At 38.3% G+C, this 20,958-nt stretch overlaps 1 protein-coding gene across 2 annotated transcripts in view; it reads left to right on the top strand.

Annotated features, from left to right (window-relative positions):
* Window positions 1-20,958, top strand: part of prkcbb (protein kinase C, beta b) — a 91,614-nt gene that overhangs the window by 20,129 nt on the left and 50,527 nt on the right. For both annotated transcript variants that reach the window (XM_044100822.1, XM_044100821.1), the window contains exon 3: window positions 17,347-17,429. In XM_044100822.1, coding sequence (XP_043956757.1) covers window positions 17,347-17,429 — 83 coding nt within the window. The remainder of the gene's footprint in view (window positions 1-17,346; window positions 17,430-20,958) is intronic.

Here is a 20,958-nt window from a genome sequence, read left to right as displayed (position 1 = left end):
TCACTCCATTTTTGTGTATGTTTCAAACTTGTGTGTGCGTTCTCTGATGCAGACCAGCTAACTGTGTCACTGTTGCTCCTGAGATACTTTAACCCTTTCATCTCTTGATGGTAACCTAGCAACAGGGGCACGAGCTGACAGAAGTACAGGCATCTCAGACCTCTTTTTCTGTCTTTACTTCCATTTTTACATCCTTTTTTTAGCCAGTCTCCTTGTAGTGCAGCCACTTAATCCCTCAACTATGTCGTCCATTCTGTTCTCCTCCTTTTTTTTTTTTTTCTTTTGTCTTGAATCCGGCTTGCTCGTAAGGTAACATCATGTCTCAGGTTATGAGTGCATTTCTTTGAGTACCAGGACTAAAACTTTGCTCTAAAGTGCATGTCAGCCATGTAGATACAGAGCAAAAGTATTCATACCCTTTAGGATATTTAGTGAATCTGTGACAACAAATCCTAATATATTTGAGGATTTTAAAAGAAAAGTGGTTTGCACATTTTTCTGAAAATAAAACTAACATGGATTCAGCCCTCTTTCTTTTGTTTATTAAAAATAGAAAACCAAGAAATCACATCTAAATAAGCATTCACAACCTTTGCTTAATATTTTGTTGATGCACCTTTGGCAGCAATTACAGCCCAATGTCTTTTTGAATGTGCTGTCACAAATTTAGCGCACCTATCTTTAGGCAGTACTTCTTTGCAGTACTTCTCAAGCTCCATCCAGGTGGATGAAAGATCTTTGTGCAGCCATTCTCAGATATCTCCAACAAACTCAAGTCAGGGATGGTGATGACCAGTGTCTGGTTTTCTCCAAACGTGACGCCCAGCATTTACACCGAAGAGTTCAAACCTTGACTTGATGTCTGTTGCTGCGAGAGTTCTCCTGATCTGAAAGTTCGTCAGGAGCTTTTCGACAAACTCCAGGCAGTGGCTTTCATCTGGTCGGGTTCTTGGTCGTCGGTCAGTCGATCCAGCCGCTCGTTTGCGCAACTCCGGTGACCGGAGTATCTGACACAGCACTTTTTAAAACCAGGTTTAAAACCAGGTCTCAGCGTGAAACATTTTAGTAGCACCCCCAGTGGAGATGTGAAGCACTCTGCTGAGGTGAAAGTACACATTCAAAGATTGTACGACTGCAGGATTTGTTCTATGCATACATGGACAGATAACAACAAAAACAATAGCGGTTAGCATTGTTCTGTGTTGTGCTACTTAACTCGTTGAGTTTAGCGCTGCTTCTGTGTCACATGAGCACTTGGTTCATCTAAGACGGCTTAATGTTCTCTAGACCTGGTGGACGTTGGTGAGTTTTGAACATTGACGGAGCTGAAGGCAGTCCTGAAGGAAAGGCAACGTGTTTAAGACTGGAACATCCGGACCAGAGTAATCCAGTCAAAATCCAGGCCTAATTTAAATAAGGAACAACATCATTATTGTATAGCTTTATTTGCTACATTTGGGCTCTCGTCCACTTAAAAACATGCAAAACCAATGGAGAGGACAAACAGATGGCCCCATATGTTTGTGTATTTATCATTGAGCATAAATCGAGATTGAGTAAATTATGCAATATTGCCATCTCTACTTGTCGTTTTCCGTTTGATTGAAATCTTGTACTTATATTAAGGAACCTCCAGCTATTATTCATCTTAACTTTGCTGCATGTAATTGCTGAATTACAACTCAGTATAAGCAAATAGATTTTCACATGCTGTAGTGCTTTGAAATAAAAGAGAAGATCAGATCTCAGAAAACTATACGTTGTGGTCGTCTTTAAAAAAAACCCCAAAACTGATCAGTGCACTTCCGTTTTTAAACTCGCATTAGGAAACTGAGATATCATCACTATGCATGTTCTATGAGGAAACTGTTAGTGTTTGCATGCAGCCTGAAGAGTGAGCTGGGAAATGCAGATAAATCAATGCAAAAAGTTTGTTTAAAGAAGATCCAGAACTGAAGAGCAGGCTCCTTGAAGGGCTCCTGTTTAGGAAATCAAGATCCTTTTATTAATAGCAATAATCTGTTTTTATGCATTTTATGTTACAGTGAATCCTGGCATCTTTTTAAGATGTACTTTGTCCATTATTCGGTATTCAAACATCTCATCAGCTCCCTCGTTATCCGCAGCTCTCCACTCTCACCTCCGCGTCCTCTCTCCCACTCTTTCTCCCTCGTCCTCTTCATACCACCTCTCTCTCTCTCCCTGAGTTAATGAGGAAATCACCAGATAAAGCATCACAATGAGGATAATGACTGCTTCTCTGCAAATTAAATACAGGAAACAGGAATGTTAAAAAACACACACACACACACACACCTACTGCACACACTTATGCTTTCCGTTCCTCAAATCTGTTGTCCTTATCCTCTGTATTTTTCTTGCCGTCTGGCCCAAAACAGCAGGTTCTGTTTGCGGGGGAGTTAAGAGAAGCTGAAAGGAAGTGGCAGTGAAGGGCGGAGGGAGGGAAATGTGAGGGATGGAGACAAAAGCGAAAGTTGATATAAAATACAGAAGGGTTACAGGATTATGTGTGTTGCTGTGTGTGTTTGTGAGTTGGCTGCACATGTTCAGCGATTGCGGAGGTAGATGTACTTCTGCAGTAAGAGTACATAAAAAGCCCTCCAGACACTTAGACACACACACACACACACACACACACACACACACACACATCAATTATTGTTAGTGCAAAGACTAACAGAATAAATGCCACACTGGTTTACAATTAGTTCTGCTTCTCAGACATGATGGGGCTGTTTAAAACACATGTTCTCATTTGAACGCAGCGTTTTTCAAAATCGCCATTGATAATTTATTTTGAAATATGTGTTTTTGTACTTCTGTCATACTTTGTGGGGACGTTAAACATCTGCTTGCTGTATTAAACATTTTAACATTTAGAAAATAAAATTGCACCTAAATGTGAATGTGAGGTAAAATGAAGTAAAGAAGACTTTACAGCATTCGCAGTAGGACTGTTTTTATGCAAAAACAAAAAAGAAAATCAAATTTCTTTTATTTAAACCAGAAAAACACAATTGTTCCAGCTACCGCAAACTAATATATTGACTTGTAGGGTAATAATATTATCTACAGCCTTTCTGTTATTTTAAATTCAAAAAAATAAACTTTACCCCAAATTTACACAAAATTTATTAGTGGACCTACCAGTTTCCCAGCTGTTGTTATTAGGAGTGATCTGTGGCAGTACTTTCGCATCGCCTCAATAATAAAAAGTTTTGTTGTTTTTGTCTTTGGAAATATTTTCAATCGATTTTGTGGTTTTTCTTATTGAGGAAGAATTATTGCAGATCTTTGTACCGTATATTTTACTATTGAGACTTGGACCACAGTTACAAGTCTGATGGAGGCTAATCAGACATTTAATGGACGTAAACGTCATGGCAGATGCTTCACTGAATTTCTGCTCCCGTGTCTAAGGAGAAGCAGAAAATGGCCGAGCATGGGGCAGCAAGTTGGAGTAGAAGAGTGGTGAGAAGCAACAAGTTCATAGTTTATGTTTTAGTGTATTTGAATTATTTTTTTTTCCTGGTTTATTTATTGAACCTCTTTCACCTGTGGAGTGATTCTGCACTTATTTGATGACTATTTGAAAGAAAAGAAGCTTGAGGACATTTATTTTAATAAAATGAGGATTTTTGGGATGCGCGTGGTATGCAAGTGAATGGGATCAATTGACAAATATTATATTACACATCAGTCCTGTGGTCAGTGGATTAAATACTATAGTGGTCTTTGCATATTAACCACCTATGGCCTGGTCATCTGTTAGGCAAGGTATGTAAGCCAAACTGCAATGGTTATGCCTTAATCACAGTGATCTGTGGAATATTTTATTAATCTGTGTAATATTGCAATCACTGCTTTAAAAAAAAAAAGCAATTTAAATAGCAAAACGTCACAGTGGTGGGGATACTGTTTGTGGTGATACGGAGCGTGTGATGTCCATCAAACACCGGCTCTAGTCTGATGTAAAAAAATATATATGTCACGAATAAGCATTGTAGGGAGTGAAAACTTTTTATAGGCAATGTTCCCTGACTAATTATCCAGCAAATATCAACTTGTTGAACTCCAGTACTCTGGGGCTCATGCTCCTGTTGCTTTACTCTATAAATAACAGAATAAGAGGGAAAAATATTGTTCAGTGCAGTAAAGAGTTGAAAAGTACAACTTGCAAATTTACAAAATTGCTTTTCCATGAAGCGAAAACAACCTTTGCTTTTGTTGTACATTTTTATTTTTATTTTTTTATTTTTTTAATTCTCTATGTCCGGTAACCAACCCAGTTGTTTGCCAGTGCTCTGGTCGCTACGTTAATACCTCATTTTGCATCCAGTTTGCTGAACATCCTCACGTATTGGCATGTAATTGGTTTGTAGTCTTTCTGCTTATCAGTAAAGGCATTTTCAGTGTGAATCATGGCAGACTTCCATGTCTGCTCAGGGTCTGATGGATATAAAGTCAGACAAGACGGTGAATGAGAGGTAAAGAGAGAGATGGATGACTTGAGAGAGAGAGAAAGAGACAGAATAAGGATGGAGGTGTTTGCTGGAGCAGATAAAATCAGAATGTGCCAGAACTTTCACAGAGCTGGCACAGAGCTGAAACGGATATAAAACCAAGCATGAATCTGGCCAGACTCCTGAAAAAGCAAGAAATTGATTGTCTTGTCCTTCCCTTCATTTGAAGGTGTAACACATTATTGAATTATATTCACAGTGAGTGTTTTCAGTTGCTTTTCACACTGCGGTTCTGCTAATTTAAAAACTATGACATTCTCAGTCACAATTACAGTTTAATCTGTTGCAAAAATAAACAAACAGAAAACACTTGGGGAGGGGAGTGGGGGGTGGAAGAATTACTCGATACCGGGGTAGTTGCTCTTCTGGTTTTATGATATTTATCCTGGTTCTACCACTTGAAACTCCATTTTTTTCAAATTCAAGCAAATTTGACCATCGAAGTAATTTGTTTTTCCTAGCTTCTATTGAAAGGCTCATTCAAAACTGAATGTGGAGGGATGACAGACAGACAGACAGTCAGTCAATCAGATGGCACTGTGCTCCATGTGTTTGATTATTCCACAGGATCATTCTTCTGTTGGTTTTGCTGGCAGCTTTAAAGCTTGAAAATGAGTCCACAGACCGGCAGATTTTACAGAATTGAGAAAAAGCCTTGCTCTAAATCACATTACCGTACACATATTGACTTTCCTATTACCCTAATGGTCTTTACTTAATGATTCTGTGATTATTGTTTAAGGCTTAAATTCTTCTGTCAATAAGTATTAGTTTTGGGAGACAGACTTCAGTCCAACAGAGAATCTGTGGAGGAAACTAAAGATTAGGGTGGTGGCGAGGAGGCCTTCCAACCTCTAAGACTTGGACGTTATTGATAAATGGCGAAAAATACCATTGGAAACGTTTAAAAAGCTTCTCAGCAACTATAAGAAGAAATTTGATTTCTGCAATGTCAATAAATGCTTTTTCTGATCATCTAAAAGGGTAAAAATAATATCCAATTTGGTAGTTTCTGCACAGTTTTTTTTTTCTTTCTGTTATGCAATAACCCTTGAACATCACTGCAGTATCATGTTCAACCAGAAACTATTTGGTTGCATTTGCTAAATTACTTAGGTACGTCTGCAACATCTATGAATAATTTTGGGCTTAACTGTGAATTTTGTAACACTTATAGAACTTTTGTCTTAGGTAGAAACAGGGGTCAACATATGATCACCTACAAGAAGCAAATAAATAAATAATGCCTTATACTTTTTACGATTTAGTATTGGAAATGTATAAACTTTAAATTCAAAATTCTAGGCATGGACAGGCATCAGATTCTCACAACCTTGAGTAAAAACACCTTAATGTTATTTGATGTACAGAAATTGTTCAGTGAAACAGAGAATAAAAGGCTGGAAAAGAAGACATTTAAAATAGAGAAATCTAAAATAGCATAAACACATTTATAAACAACAAACATGTTGCCAAGGACATTTAAACAGCAACATGCAACATATAATATCATGATCTCTGGTAATTGCTTATTGTTTTGATTTTAATATCTGGAGTAAAGCCAAAACCTTTAACAAAGTAATGCAAATATTAATGTTAATATTGCTGTCATTGATAGTAAGGCTATCTGCTCAGGTAGCTAGCATGCACTCGGCTACTTAACAGACAGGCTTTTTTGTAGATTCACAGCTGTTTCACTTTACTCATTAAAGTGATGGATGGAGGTGCTTTAGTTTCTGAAAATGTAGTGTAGGTATTTTTTGCGACTGAAAAAATACCTCAGAAAGAGTGCGAAAGCATCGCATTACTCTAAACTCCACACAGTAAGCCCCAGTCTCGACAGTAGTTTCTGTGGAATCTGGTTGAAATAACAAGAAAAGTTATTTATTTCTTTATTTTCAATTATATTAAACCTGGCAAAGGAATTTAAAGTTCAAGAATCCTGGTAACTTTTTCTTCTTCTTCCCCAGGGCCACACCTTTTACACCTGTGTACGGTGCTCCAAAAAAACAAAAATTAAATCTAAATGTATTGCAGTCACTGTATTGTGGCAGCATCCTCAAATTAAAAGCCTCCTTTTCATAATAATTAACTGCTTTCTTTTGGAAACACTACATTGTCTTTCATGCAACGAAACTAAAATTGTTTTGTTTGCAGCGTTGCTTATCATGCAGTCATCACAAACTGGAGGTCGGTGTTTGCCTGCCAAGTGAAATCCTTTGTGCTTTTGTAAAAACTGCGCCAAAAAAAATTGTAGATGTTGAGCTGGAGGAGGACAAAAGAGGATGCATTGATAGGAGGCAGAAGGAGGAGGAGTGATATGGGTATGCTGACTCAATGTGACCCTTCTCCCTTCTTCACCAGTGGCATTGTGGGTATTTATACATTGGCGTAGGCTGTTCACCCCCTTACATAAGCCCGTACACACATATGTTCTTCCACAGACACGTGGGGAGGCGCCCAGGGTGACTGATGCATTTTGTGTTGATCATTGACTTTACTCTGCCTTCGATTCTTGCGTCGTCTTGCTCTCGTCTTCTTACTCCTTGTTGCAAAAGCCTCGTCTTTGTGTCTTCCACCCCACTCACAAGGATGTTTCCTTTCCTGAGACGGTAGGAAGAGAGCAAGACACAAAAAAGGCAACAGGAGTCTTGCTCGCCAAGACCTCTCTCCACGCTTTTTAAAGCCCGTGCCAGGTCTGCCTGGCTGCACTCAGGCAACAAGATCTAATGCAGGTGTCTGTAGATGAGCCCAGTAGACTCTTGTGAACGTTAAATGTTCAGTTGGTGGGGTATTTTGCCAAGTAACATGATGCATTCATTTAGTTGTAGTTCGGGAAATGACAGAGACTGAAGTAACTTTCCTATTGTGCGTTTGTAATCTGAGCTGCTTTGTTCGATGTTTTGCCACCCAGTCCTGCCACTCACGTAATCTTCCTCTTGCAGTTCAGATTGTTCGTGCTGACAGGACTGCTGGCATTTTCTTCTGGCGAAGAAACGACGTTGTTTGGTTAAGCAGCATCCCATAAACAAAGGGACAAGATCATAGTCAAAAATGCTAGTGATATTCCTGAGATGGAGAAGTGTGCAAGCTCAGTTGTTGTGCTTTTGCCCCAGTGGTTTCAAATGTCAAATATGGCACAAATAAATTAAAACGACTTCCTTTTAAAACAATGCAGTTAAACAGATTAAAGACAGTTTATGAATTTATCATAAGTATGCAATGTTATAGCCATTAACTTCCATCCATCCACTGTCAATATCTACTTCTTACTAAAAGGCCTGTGCCTGTTACCAATGTTTATAAATATGACAATGTTTGATGCACTGAATTATTTGTGATATTAATAAACAAACAAGTAAATAAAAAACTGTGGGAGAAAATCAAATAATTTAATTAGACACAGAAGTTGCATTAGAAGTCCATTAAATGTGTAAATTTTGCATTATTAGTAAATTGATACACTTTTAATGTGATATTTACACTAAAACTTGCATTAAAAGTCCATTGAAAGTGTCAACTTTGCATTAAAAGTGTCTTTATTTACCAAATCATACTTCATGACAACAGTCACAGACATTCATGAAGACTCTTTCATGTTTATGACATGTTATGTCTGTGTTATGCACACCCCTTCAAATAAAGTGCTCCCAAAAATGTAATCTGATTTTAACCTTTGTATAATTAACATTCTAAACGCATGTATTTGTTTTAACACTTTTTACTTACCGTATTTTCCGAACTATAGAGTGCATCATACTATAAGCCGCACCTACAATAAAAAAAAACCCAATTTAAACGTACATATTATAAGCCGCTGGTATCTCCGCCGAACCATGGTTTCGTTCACGTTGAATTTACGTACAGCGGCTCTATTTCCCTCCTGTACTGCCAGATCGATGGCCTTCAACTTGAAAGCTGCATCATATTAACTTCTTCGTGTTGTTTCCATGATGAGCGGGTATGAGTTTGAAAACCTTTCTCCGTCGTGCCTGCTGCTAGCATGTGCTTGTTCTAAATGAAAATTAGCGCTTTCTTCTTTGATTTCCAGTTTTGACTTCCAATAATTCACTTCCTGCTAAAGAGCCCCCTAGTGGTTCAAGAAAAATCCACAGACAAGCCTCGCCGGGCTATAAGCCTCATGGTTCAAAGTGTAGGAAAAAAGTAGCTGCTTATAGTCCGAAAAATACGGTAATTATTTCCAAAGTCAAAACTGTAAAAAAAAAAAAATCAAATCTGGTGAAGAACATTGAAATATGGCAGTGGCATCATCATGCTGTTTTAAGGGTATGGTTATTCTTGTGTGGCCTGGTGTGTGTGTGTGTTTTTTTTTTTTTGTTTAATCCATGTCCAACCAAATGTTTAGATCATGATCACGAACTGAACCACGGAACACGGTGTGTTTGCCTATGCTTATAGAAAAACCTATTTATGACGCATTAACAAGGCTATATGTCAAGAGACGCTAGAAAAGAGAAATCTCTGTCACTAAACATGGCTGCAGAATCCGACAGCATTTAAATCTGGGACATCGTTGTACAGCTTGTCACTACGTGCTGCAAGCACACACACAAATACACACATGTTGGCAGTTCATTAGAGGGAAATGCTGCGTACAACAGCCGTGATCTGCCAGCATTTCATGAAGAGAATATACTGGAGCAACGAGAGCAGAGGAGAGGAGATCGGTGGAAAATAATGCAACTGAAAATAAGTAACAAAAGGAACGGGAGATCACAAATTGTGGAAAGAAGAGGTTAGAGATAGATGATGCTGATAAAGATGGCACAAAGGAAATGAGGGTGTCATGACTGAAATCGCACACATCCTGTCCATTCAAGGCTAAAGACTGAATTTATTTATCTTTCCTCAAGACAGTGTAAACCCCCAAAAATGAGCTTGTTGGCTCCAACAGTAAAGCCGACTCTTCAACCAGAGGAGGTTCAACCAGTATGTTCACAGCATACTAATGCAGGGACCATGATGGGAAGTTGATATCGATTGACTACTAGTTGTTGTGTAATAACAGCGGGCGACTAGTGCTCATAGACTGAGAAAACATGTAAAACTGTGAATGAATATTTCAAGCCACAGGCTCAGTGGTTTTGGGACTGCAAGCGTGTCGGTCAGCTATGCTTGCTTGTAAACGTGCAGCAGTAAACAGAAAACTATTGATGCAAATACAAATCTGAAAATTGTGGCGTCCATTCTTACTACTTCACCCCCGAGTTGATACTTAATAGATTTGCCTTTTAAAACAGTTACAGATGGAAATCTTTGGCTCTATAATAGCTTTTTACATTCAGAGAATTATTTTATTATGTGCGTTGAGCAAGCATTATTGTTTTTTTAATCAACATGAATGTTGCATGAACTCATGCAGTCGCATTGTTGAGCTAAACGAAGTGTTGAAATATGCAAAAGATATGCAGGACAGAGAATGTTGATGTGTGAAACTAGAATTTGCGTGGGAGAGAGCAGAAATTTATGTGAAGAGAATACAAAACAGAGCTCTAAGAAATGGACATAGGCGCGATTATTTTGATGCATGGATGGAAATAATCCTGTAACCCCCTCACTTTATCCTGAATTAAATCTAATACTGCTATCAGGAAATATGTGTCACATCTTCACTTCTTAGATGTGAAATATTTTTTAAAGTACAGCAAGTAGCAAACAGATAAAACTAGAACCAGTTCAGATGTTAAAGTAAACAAAAAATGGAAATTGGTAAGAGCTAGTAAACGTCTTATCGCTATTATTAGCTCTATAGAAAATGGCAGAAGTTGTGACAACATTTTGAGTTGGAGCGCTCATTTTTCAAAACCAGATATTTGCATATACTGTATCAAAGACAACGTAAATATGAAGAGGGAGTCTTAGCAGCCTCACTGCCTGATGGTACAGTTGGTAGGCCAGTCTGGTGGTTCAGGCATGTCTGGGTCTGTACCTACTACCTGACGGTATCAGATGGAGTTGATGTGCATAACTTTTGTGGATTCTTCTGAGACAACAGAGGGAGATTTCTGATTTCTGGCAAAAAAAAAAAAAAAATCATCTTTGCTGTTTTTACCACCTCCTGGAGAGCCTGATGATAACCTTGGTGCAGCTGGCAAAACGCACTAAAAGTTCATAAATTAAAACCGTGTTGATGGCAAAGTTACAAAATATTTACCATCAACTGCTCCTCAACGTCCTCAAGGAGTACAGCCTATGCATTGCTTTATTTTACCCACATCTGAGGAAATGTTTTGCTCCAAGTCAGGTCTACTTCAAGTTAGTAATGTTCTCCACCATCTCGCTTCCAGTGAGATGGTTTTGTTGTTGTCTTGATGTTATTGTCGTCACACGATGCGGCTACATGGGCCCTGTATGGTGTGTCGTTGTTGTTGTTGATCATTTCAGCAAATTTCACAATGAGGTTCAAACTACAGTAGCTGGAGGAATGGTGTGGAAAAAGTGTAGAGTAGTGAGCTTAACACACCGTTGGGGCGCTCCGGAGTTAGTGAATGTCATTTAGTGTTAGCAGTGACGTGCGGTCAGGGGAGGCAGGTGAGGCAGTGCCTCACCAGCCATCATGGAAAGAAAGAAAATATATAATCATAAAGTAATTTAAATTGTTATATTCATCCGGTGGTTTGTACTAAAAAATATTTATTTTTCATGTAGCTTCACCAATTTCGATTTTTATTTGTTCAAAATCGCTGAATTTTCTTATTTTCCCATTCAAATGCTTGGAAGCGATGCCGGTGAGGCAGCAGCGAGCTCTGCCTCACCTTGGATTGCGCAACCCCTGGCTCTGCGCTGGCTGCTAAGCGGAGAGAGCATGTTGCTGTACGGCGTCAATAAAATGGTTTAAACAAATTTAATATGTGAACTTATTTCCAATAATTTAGCTTATGTATATAATATACAGTGCTTTTTGTCACCAACTGTGTTTGTGTAACGTGTTTCGTGTAATGAGCGATTATAAACGGCAGAGAACAGGTTCGAGGTGAGGCAGGCAGTTCTCTTGCCTCATGGCAGGGGGCGCTCAAGATCCCAGACGTTCGTCTTGTTCACTCCTCAACTGCCGAGTAAGTGACAGCGAGCTAGGCTAAACGATTCGGGAAGCAAGTCAAGTGCAGCGATAGATTATAATAGAGATAGTGATTTTTTGTTTTGTTTTTTAAGGAAATGTGTGTTTTGTGAGCTACAGTTTGTATGTGTAAGGATACAGAAGTGAAACATAACCTGTAAATTGCTGTCAATCTATGCATCTATTTGCAAATCTGATTCTGATGACGTCAGTGCCTCACCAGCTATGAACCTCACCGCACGTCACTGAGTGTTAGTCCGTACTGTAGGTAGTAACAAGTTGGAGGAAAAGATGTTAACTAACTCAGCTGTGCAGCCTTACTGGTCCAGGTCTAGCAGTCCGTCTGCTCCAGAACCCTTTCTGACGTAAAATAGCAAAAGTTTAGTCAGATTTTATGTCCGTCAATGAAATAAAAAGGTTATTTCTATTCTTATACTGTAGCTGTAAATACTGGGTTAAATTGCGTCTACTGGAACAACATCAAATTTCACATTTCTCTAGCTTTCTGTGCATCATCATCAAAAAAGGAAACATCCTAAACATCCTTCTTTGTGTTCAATAATTTAAATATAAAGCCATTTTCCACCTGAAGAAATTAACCAGATCAGATTGAAAGACTCCCTTCAAATACACAAGATTGTTTTTAATCATTCCGTCTTAGCCGCCTACTGTATATCTTCAACCTGCTACTCTGTATTCATGCAATTAGATCCATCCCATCATCCATTTTTTTAAAAGCATGGGGTCAGACAATTGGATTTTTTTGTTGTTGTTGTTGTTGTAAATATTAGATAAAGCAATCAGTAATTATTCTGGATACAGAAAATCCAATCGCATTTCACACCCGGGGCTATTTTTGTTCAGACGTGATGTTTGTTTTGGCCTCCGAATCGTACCTTGGAGAACAGGTAGCACAGTTTTAGTACCATCATTATGAAAATATATGTGTGTGTGTGATTGTGTGCTTTGTTAAGTATTTGGCAGGAGCAGGAGCCCATAAAGACCAGTCGCCTTGAAGCATTCTGTGCGAACAGCTCCAACCAGTCCTAGATGTACTCGCATCCCTCCACCTGCACGTTCTGTTTTCAATCTCCTGTCGTTTGAGCGAGGGGGAGGTTTTCTGCGTGTATGTGTGCAGTACAGTATCATTGCTGTGTGTAGGTGGTGTAACCAGAGAGTGAATATTGCGTGGGAGTGAAGTACCATTCAGGTGCACATGTGTGTTGTAATGTGTGTTAGAGTGGAGAACGTGTTCTGTGTTAATTATTCTCCCTCTGCTCAGAACCTCTGAGAAGAATTCACTTATATATGATGTGGTATCTGGCCTCTAAGGTAAATTTATTCAAGGAGAAATATGAAAGCAACTACTATTGTGTGTGTATATATATATATATATATATATATATATATATATATATATATATATATATATATATATATATATATATATATATACTTACTGATATACTTACAGTGATTTCTGCTAAACGGGTACTTAAATAATTTATACCAGCGCTTCTCAATTCCAGTCCTCTGGTCCCCCTGCTCTGCATATTTTCGATGCACCTCATTCAAATGATTGCATGACCATCAAGTGCTGCAGAAGCCTGTCAATCACCTACAGATTCAATCCAGGTGTGTGGCATAAGGGAAACACCTAAAACATGCAGGGCAGGGGCCGTGAGGACCGGAATTGAGACACTGATTTATACTAATAGGCAATATTTCATTAAGATTAGGTCATGTTATAAATCAAAAAAATTATTTTTTGTGACTAGAAAATTAATGTAAGCACTATTGATATCCAGTATATCTATGTTTACATAATATTTTGGAAGTACTCAAAAAAATATTGCACAGCCACTTTCCTAAGTCAAGTCAAGTTCACACCATTAAAAACATAATTATACCAATTATCAAGTTGCGATAAACACTACATTTCATTAAAAGCCAAAATCACAAAGCACAAATACACATCAGATATATTAATCAATGTTCCAGGTATGTATCAAAGGCGGCTCTAAATGGGGGCGTTTTTAGGCTTGACATAAAGGAACTCAGTGTTTCGGCTGTTTTGCAGTTTTCTGCAAGTTTGTTCCAGATTTGTAATTCATAGAAGCTGAATGCTGCTCCTCCATGTTTGGTTCTGGTTCTGGGGATGCAGAGCAGAACCAGAACCAGAAGACCTGCTGATAGAACAACAACGGCACGTCTTTAATGTGTTGTGTTGCTACAGCCATTCAGTGATTTATAAACTAGCAACAGTATTTTAAAGTCTGTTCTTTGAGCTACAGGGAGCCAGTGTAGGACTTTAAAACTGGTGTGATGTGCTCTATCTTCCTGGTTTCAGTGAAACCTCATAAAATCCTTGGCACACCTTTACGTCTCCACCTGCCAGCTCAGGATCTACGTTATAACATCTGAGTTATTTGGTTTTTAGCATTTTAATGTCCTGAACATGTTGAGACGTATGCCCTAGTTAGCGTAAGACTGCACATTATCAGTATCTTTTAGCAGTGAGAAACATTTTGAGCGCATTCTCCCAAACGCAGTCTACTAACACTGAATCATCTTGTAGGCAGGCAAGTTCATCTTCACAGCCAATGTGGCCACCTGTATTCTCTCCCTCAGGCTGAAAATACCGAGGTCCAACACACCAATTATCTTTTTTTTTTTAAATAAATGTTAACATGATTAAAATTAACCTTGATCTGCTGCCAAAGCATGGTGCAGATTGGTGCAGTAAGATGCACGCCCAGTGTCCCCAAACTCGTTTTCTGTAAAGATATGTGGTGGGCTTTTTTTTCCCCCTCCCAGTTCTTTCATCTAATTTGTCCACATTTTAATCTGCCTCTGCATCTGCTGTCTGAACTCATTATTGACAGTAAATATGTCCATAAGGAGTGATATAATAATCACATATCTGTCAGTCAACTGCTTGTATACAGTTGATGGGCTTTTAAAAATATTTCGGCAGTGTACACGATCACATGTTAATGACAACTCTGGATAAAAAGTGTTTGATGCTCTTACAGTTTTGCCCTGACAGAAGGTATTCTGGTACGTATCTTTATTTTTTACTCAAAACTAATTTTGACAACCTGTTCCGGGCGAGAGGCGGGTTCACCCTGGACAGGTCGCCAGTCTGTCGCAGGGCAACACAGAGACATACAGGACACACAACCATTCACACACACACTCACACCTAGGGAGAATTTAGAGAGACCAATTAACCTGACAGTCATGTTTTTGGACTGTGGGAGGAAGCCGGAGAACCCGGAGAGAACCCACCATGCACAGGGAGAACATGCAAACTCCATGCAGAAAGACCCTGGGCCGGGAATCGAACCCAGGACCTTCTTGTTGCAAGGCAACAGCTCTACCAACTGTGCCACTGTGCAGCCTGTTATTTTTGGTATTTACAGCATTTCCAGACCAGCTGAAGGTAACAAAGTGAGTTGATTGTGCTATAAAATTACTTTATGAAAATGTTATACTCTGTGAAAACACACAGTACTCTCCCTTTAGATCAGCAATAAAACCTTATCTGAAATTACCTTCAAAATGGATAAAATCACAAATCTGTTTTTGTTTAAAAAATCTGACTAAAATTAAAGATTTCCAAATGTACCAATGTTATGGTCAGAGTAGATTGTGTGTGTTTCTGCTACCTGCCCGGTGTTAATAAGTGTATAAAACAATCAGCTGGAAATGCACAATCTTTAAAAAATTATAAAATTCTATAACTAAGTCATGTGAACAGATTAGTGTGATGTAACCTGGATTGACTTGAGCTTTCGTGAAACCTCCTGTTTGCACATTCAGTGCATCTCTTTGGGCCTACCTGTCATTCCTCATATGGACTCCAGGGCATTTCGTATGAACGTTTTCTCGACGTGTCTGTGATATTATTACCCTTCTGTGTTTGTCTTGGTTGTCAAGTGGAGCTGACACTGAGCGGGGTGGAGATGACAGGCTCGTTGTGCATCGGCGCTTCCACGTTTGTGCTTCGCTGATTGTTACCAACCTGGAAATTGGAACCGTGTCACGCTTTTCATCTCATTTGGCTGCAGATTGCATAAGATTTCTTTGATGTAGATCTTTGTTGTTTTTCTGTAAATCGGATGAGGAAAAAGTGTATTGCTTGCTTAGCTGTTGAAAACCCATAAACAGAAAAGAATCTTGTGATAAGGAGATGGTGCCCATTGTGCGTCCAATAGGCCGTCTGACTAAATGACAATGCTGCAGGAGTTACAAAAAGAGAGTGTAGGTGTTAAGACAGACCCACAGAATCCTTTTGTTCCACTACTTGAGCTTTTAAATACTGATATAAGTGCTGCTTCCAAGAGCGAAGTCACTACAGTCAAGAAGTCTGCCTAAGAGCATCTGTAATTTGCCTTAATTTCAATAAAAACATTTGTGTCAAGTCAAAAGTGCTTTCGCATCAAGAGCTTTTTAGTCTAATTTCTCCTGGAAGGAAGTCATTAAAAGGCAGAAAATCTGTAATTGGACCCTTCAAAGTTCGTCATCAAAGAGCTGCAACAATATAACACAGCACAGTGAGGTGATGCTAAGCGAAACGTCTTAGCATGGTTTTATGTAAGTCTTACTACATTATAGACTGGTGGCCCACAAACGAAGCTTATTTTAGCTGCAGTTATTCCTCTTTGTTTGCATTTTTTCATTTTCAAAAGAGGAAGGGGGACGCCTCTATAAATTTGGTCATGCATAACCATTTTGTAGTAGCTGATGAAGCACGATTTATTTCTGGATCACTATTTGAGTAATTGCAAAGAAGAATTGAAATTGAGCGCCATTCAACACTTTATAACTGTATTAGATAATATGTGGTCTTTGAAATGAAACACAGCGGAAGGAGAGGCCATTTTAGAGGGGATGAACATCAGCAGGTCTCCTCCACCATTTAAAAAAAAATTTTTTTCGTTTTTTTTTTTACAGAAGTCGCTCTGTGAGTCAAATCTTTCTCCCCACTGACGGGGGAGTAATCGTAGTCTGAATCTGGGATACAGAGAGACTAATCACATGCACCATTTGTTGTAGCTCTTCTAGTTTCTAAAAGTTGCACAAGTTTTAGCTTGACGTGTTTGGTTTTAATCAGCAGAATTCCAACGAAATGCTCCAAGTGCGAACACCTTTTCTGCAGGCCATCCATCCGGCATTATTCATTTTATGAGAGTTTTGAACTCGACGAGTGTTTTTAATAAGCAGTAAGGCTTTGTCACTCTCTGCTTAAAAATAAATGCTCTCTGTTTATTTAAATTACTTTCTGATTTTGTTTCATGCTTTTAGTGAAGTTTTTTCCACTGCATTTCCACTTTAAGCTGTCTTGTATATAAATGGTGGTGTACAGATATACTTGCCTTTCCTCTTTGCCTTTTTTTAAAGGTATTAGTAATTTAAGCTGAAAGAAAAGGGGAAATAGACCTCTTCATCCCCAGTGAGAGACTAATAATACACATGTGGTGTTTGAGGAGTGTTGTTCCAGGTCAGTTTAATCTGAATCGTACAGAATCCATTTTTTTCTTCTTCTCTTGATACATTTTGGTTTCCATCTTAGCTTCAGTTTGCAGTGTCGAGGCTCGTTTTGGGAGAATTTATCATGTTGTATATTACTGGCAACTGTTGTGAGAGAAATTTAATGAAATGCGAAATCTTCACATTGAATTTTGATGCATTTTTTTTTCTCTCTCACTCTTTTCACAGTGTGCTGTTTCGTGGTTCATAAACGCTGCCATGAGTTTGTCACTTTCTCCTGTCCAGGCGCGGACAAAGGACCTGCCTCAGACGTGAGTACAGTCAGATTATTAAAATTACACATCCCTCAGATTTTCAACATTCCACCAAGAGGTAATGCAAAATTGTAAACTGAAATGGAAAGATGTGTGTTTAAAAAAAAAATAAATTTACCAGGTGAAAAATAAAATATTGTCGAGTAAGTTTAGGTCTGGAATTGGACTAGACCATTGAAACAAAGACGTTAAAAGCCTACACATCCCAGGTAAAATGCCAAGTTCTGGTGATATAAGTAAGTGACCTTTAAACAGATTCAATATGTTTGGTTGAAAAAAGTAAAGCCAGAACATCCCAAATGCTTTAATCCAAATTGTGTGCTTATTGATTAGAAAATACTTAAATATTATTTTGTACTTTACAAATGTCTGTATTTCATGGAAATGTGATTTCCTGATTATTTTAGTTAGGGTAGGGTTAGGGTTATTCAAATAAAAAAAATAAACAAATCTATAGGCTGAAACATATAGAGTATTTGATTAATTCATTTCCTTTTTTTTTTTTTTTACTGATTAAAGAGCTAATCCAAAAATCTCCTCTTGGGCATCTCTTATTTTTAAGCCAGCATTAAGCTTCTGGGTTTTTTTTTTTTTTTCCATTTGTCACTTCAAATCTCACCATCCACCTCTATCATCTTCTTTCTATTTTCCACCGGCTTCATTTCTGACACTTGAACATTTCTATATTTGGTAGACGTACTGTAGCTCTCCCCTTGCATGAAAATATCTCCCACTTGTCTCCCTTTAAACCAAACCTGAAAACGCCGCGTACATTGTCTATTTTAAAATCTCATCCACCCAGGGGTCTTCTGCTCTTAATTATGGGGCCGTGTCACCATTATCATATCGTTTCTTTAATAAGTTCATGACCTTATGACCTCCGTCCCTGGGAATTTAGGCTAGCTCTGCTCCAAACTAGTTGCTTACTTTATTATTAGAGATGGAAATGGAGCGGAGGACTTGTATCTGTGCATAAGAGCTCCTACCGAGAGGAAAGAAAATAACCAAGGGGTACATCAATTTAGAAACAGATGTATAATGTTGTTAGACTGATGCAGTCAAATCTAAAAACAGTTAATCCTGGTGTACACAAGATCATCTCTCTGTCTGTAGTTCCTTAATTCCCATACTACCTCTCATTTTTCTTCCCTTCTGTCAGCTATGTATGTATAAAAGAAGAATTCAATTAAAAATCTGGGTTAATAGAATGGGTTCCCTGTGGGAGAAGTCGAGGGATGATGTCCTCTAATGAAACCTACATTTCAGGCCCACAGCTTGCTGATGGTATAGAACTTGGAGGTTGAAGGACCACATCTCTGCACGTTTTACAGACGCCGTGTCCGACATGAACTGATTTATGGTTTCAAGGTTCAGCGGTGCAGGAGTAAAAATTATGGTTTCAAAACTGCAGGAAAAAACCTACACAGGATATAAAATTTTTTGCATTTTAGATGTAAAGGAATATTTGCCCTTTGCCACGCGTTACATCAAGCTGTCAGTTGTGTTCTGTGGCTGGATAGAGGAATTCGCTTAAACTTTTACCAGTGATGGGGGGAAAAAATGATAAAAGCTAATAAAAAATTATTCCTCTGTTTTGAAACAAACATAATGCAAAATGCTACAAATGTTAGCACGTCTGCAGGTAAAATAAATAGCATGGCTTGTAATGCAGCCAATTTACAAGCTAACATCACATTGTCAGCATTACTTTACAGAGAAGAACAGAGAGGAAATGTTTTATTTATCTAAGTTGCTGGTAGCTAACTTGTTTTTAACTTGTTTATACAATATATATCCTTGAGTGTTTTGAAAAACACATTTAAATAAAGTGCATTATTATTACTACCATCATTAATGCTCTGCACAGTTAACATTTATTTTAAATATAACTAAAAATGGGCATGGGCGTGTTTTAAAAGTTTCCTGTGTGGATAATTTCAAGGAAGAAAAAACATTTTTGCTTCACCAACTAAGTGACTCTGAAGCCTGTCTATCACAGAGTATTTCCAATAACATGACAGCATGTGTTTGATTTGTGTGTTGGCGGGAGATGACTAATGCCGTTGGCGGGAAATATAATTGGACAGGAGAGTGATAAAACAAAGGAATGGAGAGAGGGGGAAAGGATAGACATTTACATGGAAATAAGTTTAAAAAAAAATATGGACCTTATAATTCATGCCTTAAGTGTATGGTTGTATGAAAGTTTTCATAACTGTCAAAACAACAACTTCTGTAAATCTAAGAGTTTTAGGTGTTTGCTGCACTGGCGTGTAGAGATGTTTGTTTACACACTGGAAAAGCATTGACCTTAGAGATGCAAGTGTTGCTGCCCATCAGTCTCAGAAGGGTTATGAGGCAATTTCCAATTAGGCCATTTTGTTGGACAATAAATTGAACTGAATGTAACTGTACCTCCTAGATGCTCATTACTTCCTCTGAAAGACGAGAAAAGAAAAATTAAGATATGAAATGATTCAAACTTAACGACATACCAAGACGTTCCTATAATTTGAAGATGTTGAATATAACTGAGGCAAGGGTCAAAATGCTAGATTAAGTCTCAGGACAAATGTAGACTAGAGCAACAATTCAGGCATATAATTTGTTCTGGCTTTTGATTTGAAAGTTCTGAACATTCACAAGAACTGAGAATATGTAGCTTCCCTCTGGACATCTGTACTACCACAGAGCTCAGATGCAGGTGTGTATTCTCTCCACTGCGGTTGCAGGTTTCACACATGCATGAACTCACATGGGCGCTTGATAGACAGCAGACGAAAATAGGCTCTGGTTTTCTCCCCCTCCCTGGTTCCACATTTAAATATATTTTCATGAAGAGGATTTGTTGCACAATTTTCACCTCAAAGAACGTAACTAATATGAGTCGTGACAAAACGTCAAAATAACTATAATTGCTTTTTTGTTGTTTGAGAATTGAGGGGGAGCACATTAGGGGTTTTATTAAGAAAACGGGTCCTATGATTCAGAGTAAAATGATGCAGAAACCTGAAGGCAGCGTTCCCCTAAGAAATCACAGTCCACCTGGAGATGTGATCCGCCCTCCACACTCCCACGTAAAATCTCTAATGTACGGTTGAAAGCAACTTACGAATGTTAATGTGCAGAAATAATTTAGTCACAGACAATAGGAAGACGAAGTGTGTTGTACATATGTGCAGGCGGTATTCTCTCTCCACTGCAGAAATTGTCAAAAACTCTCACTGTAATGACTATAGACCATAACATGAAAATGATCCATTAAGCACTCACACTACGAAGTTTAACAGTTTACAATGATTTATTTACAAGATGTTTATGTACATGAGATGAATAACCCAAATTTCTTTAATCAGACATTTTAAACTTTTCGTTTTGCAATTCTTAGATGTTATTTGATAATGACAGTACAGTAGACGTAATCATATCCCTTGAACTCATCCTCATTTGATCAAAAACTTCAATGTTAGCAGAATGTTAGACCAACTCACTTATTTAACTTGAGTGAGTTAAAGACCATTCATGC

The sequence above is a fragment of the Gambusia affinis genome, linkage group LG19 (assembly GCF_019740435.1).
Source record: "Gambusia affinis linkage group LG19, SWU_Gaff_1.0, whole genome shotgun sequence".
Taxonomy (NCBI): Eukaryota; Metazoa; Chordata; class Actinopteri; order Cyprinodontiformes; family Poeciliidae; genus Gambusia; species Gambusia affinis.
Note: the sequence above shows the minus strand (reverse complement) of the source record. Positions and strands in the feature narration are given on the sequence as shown.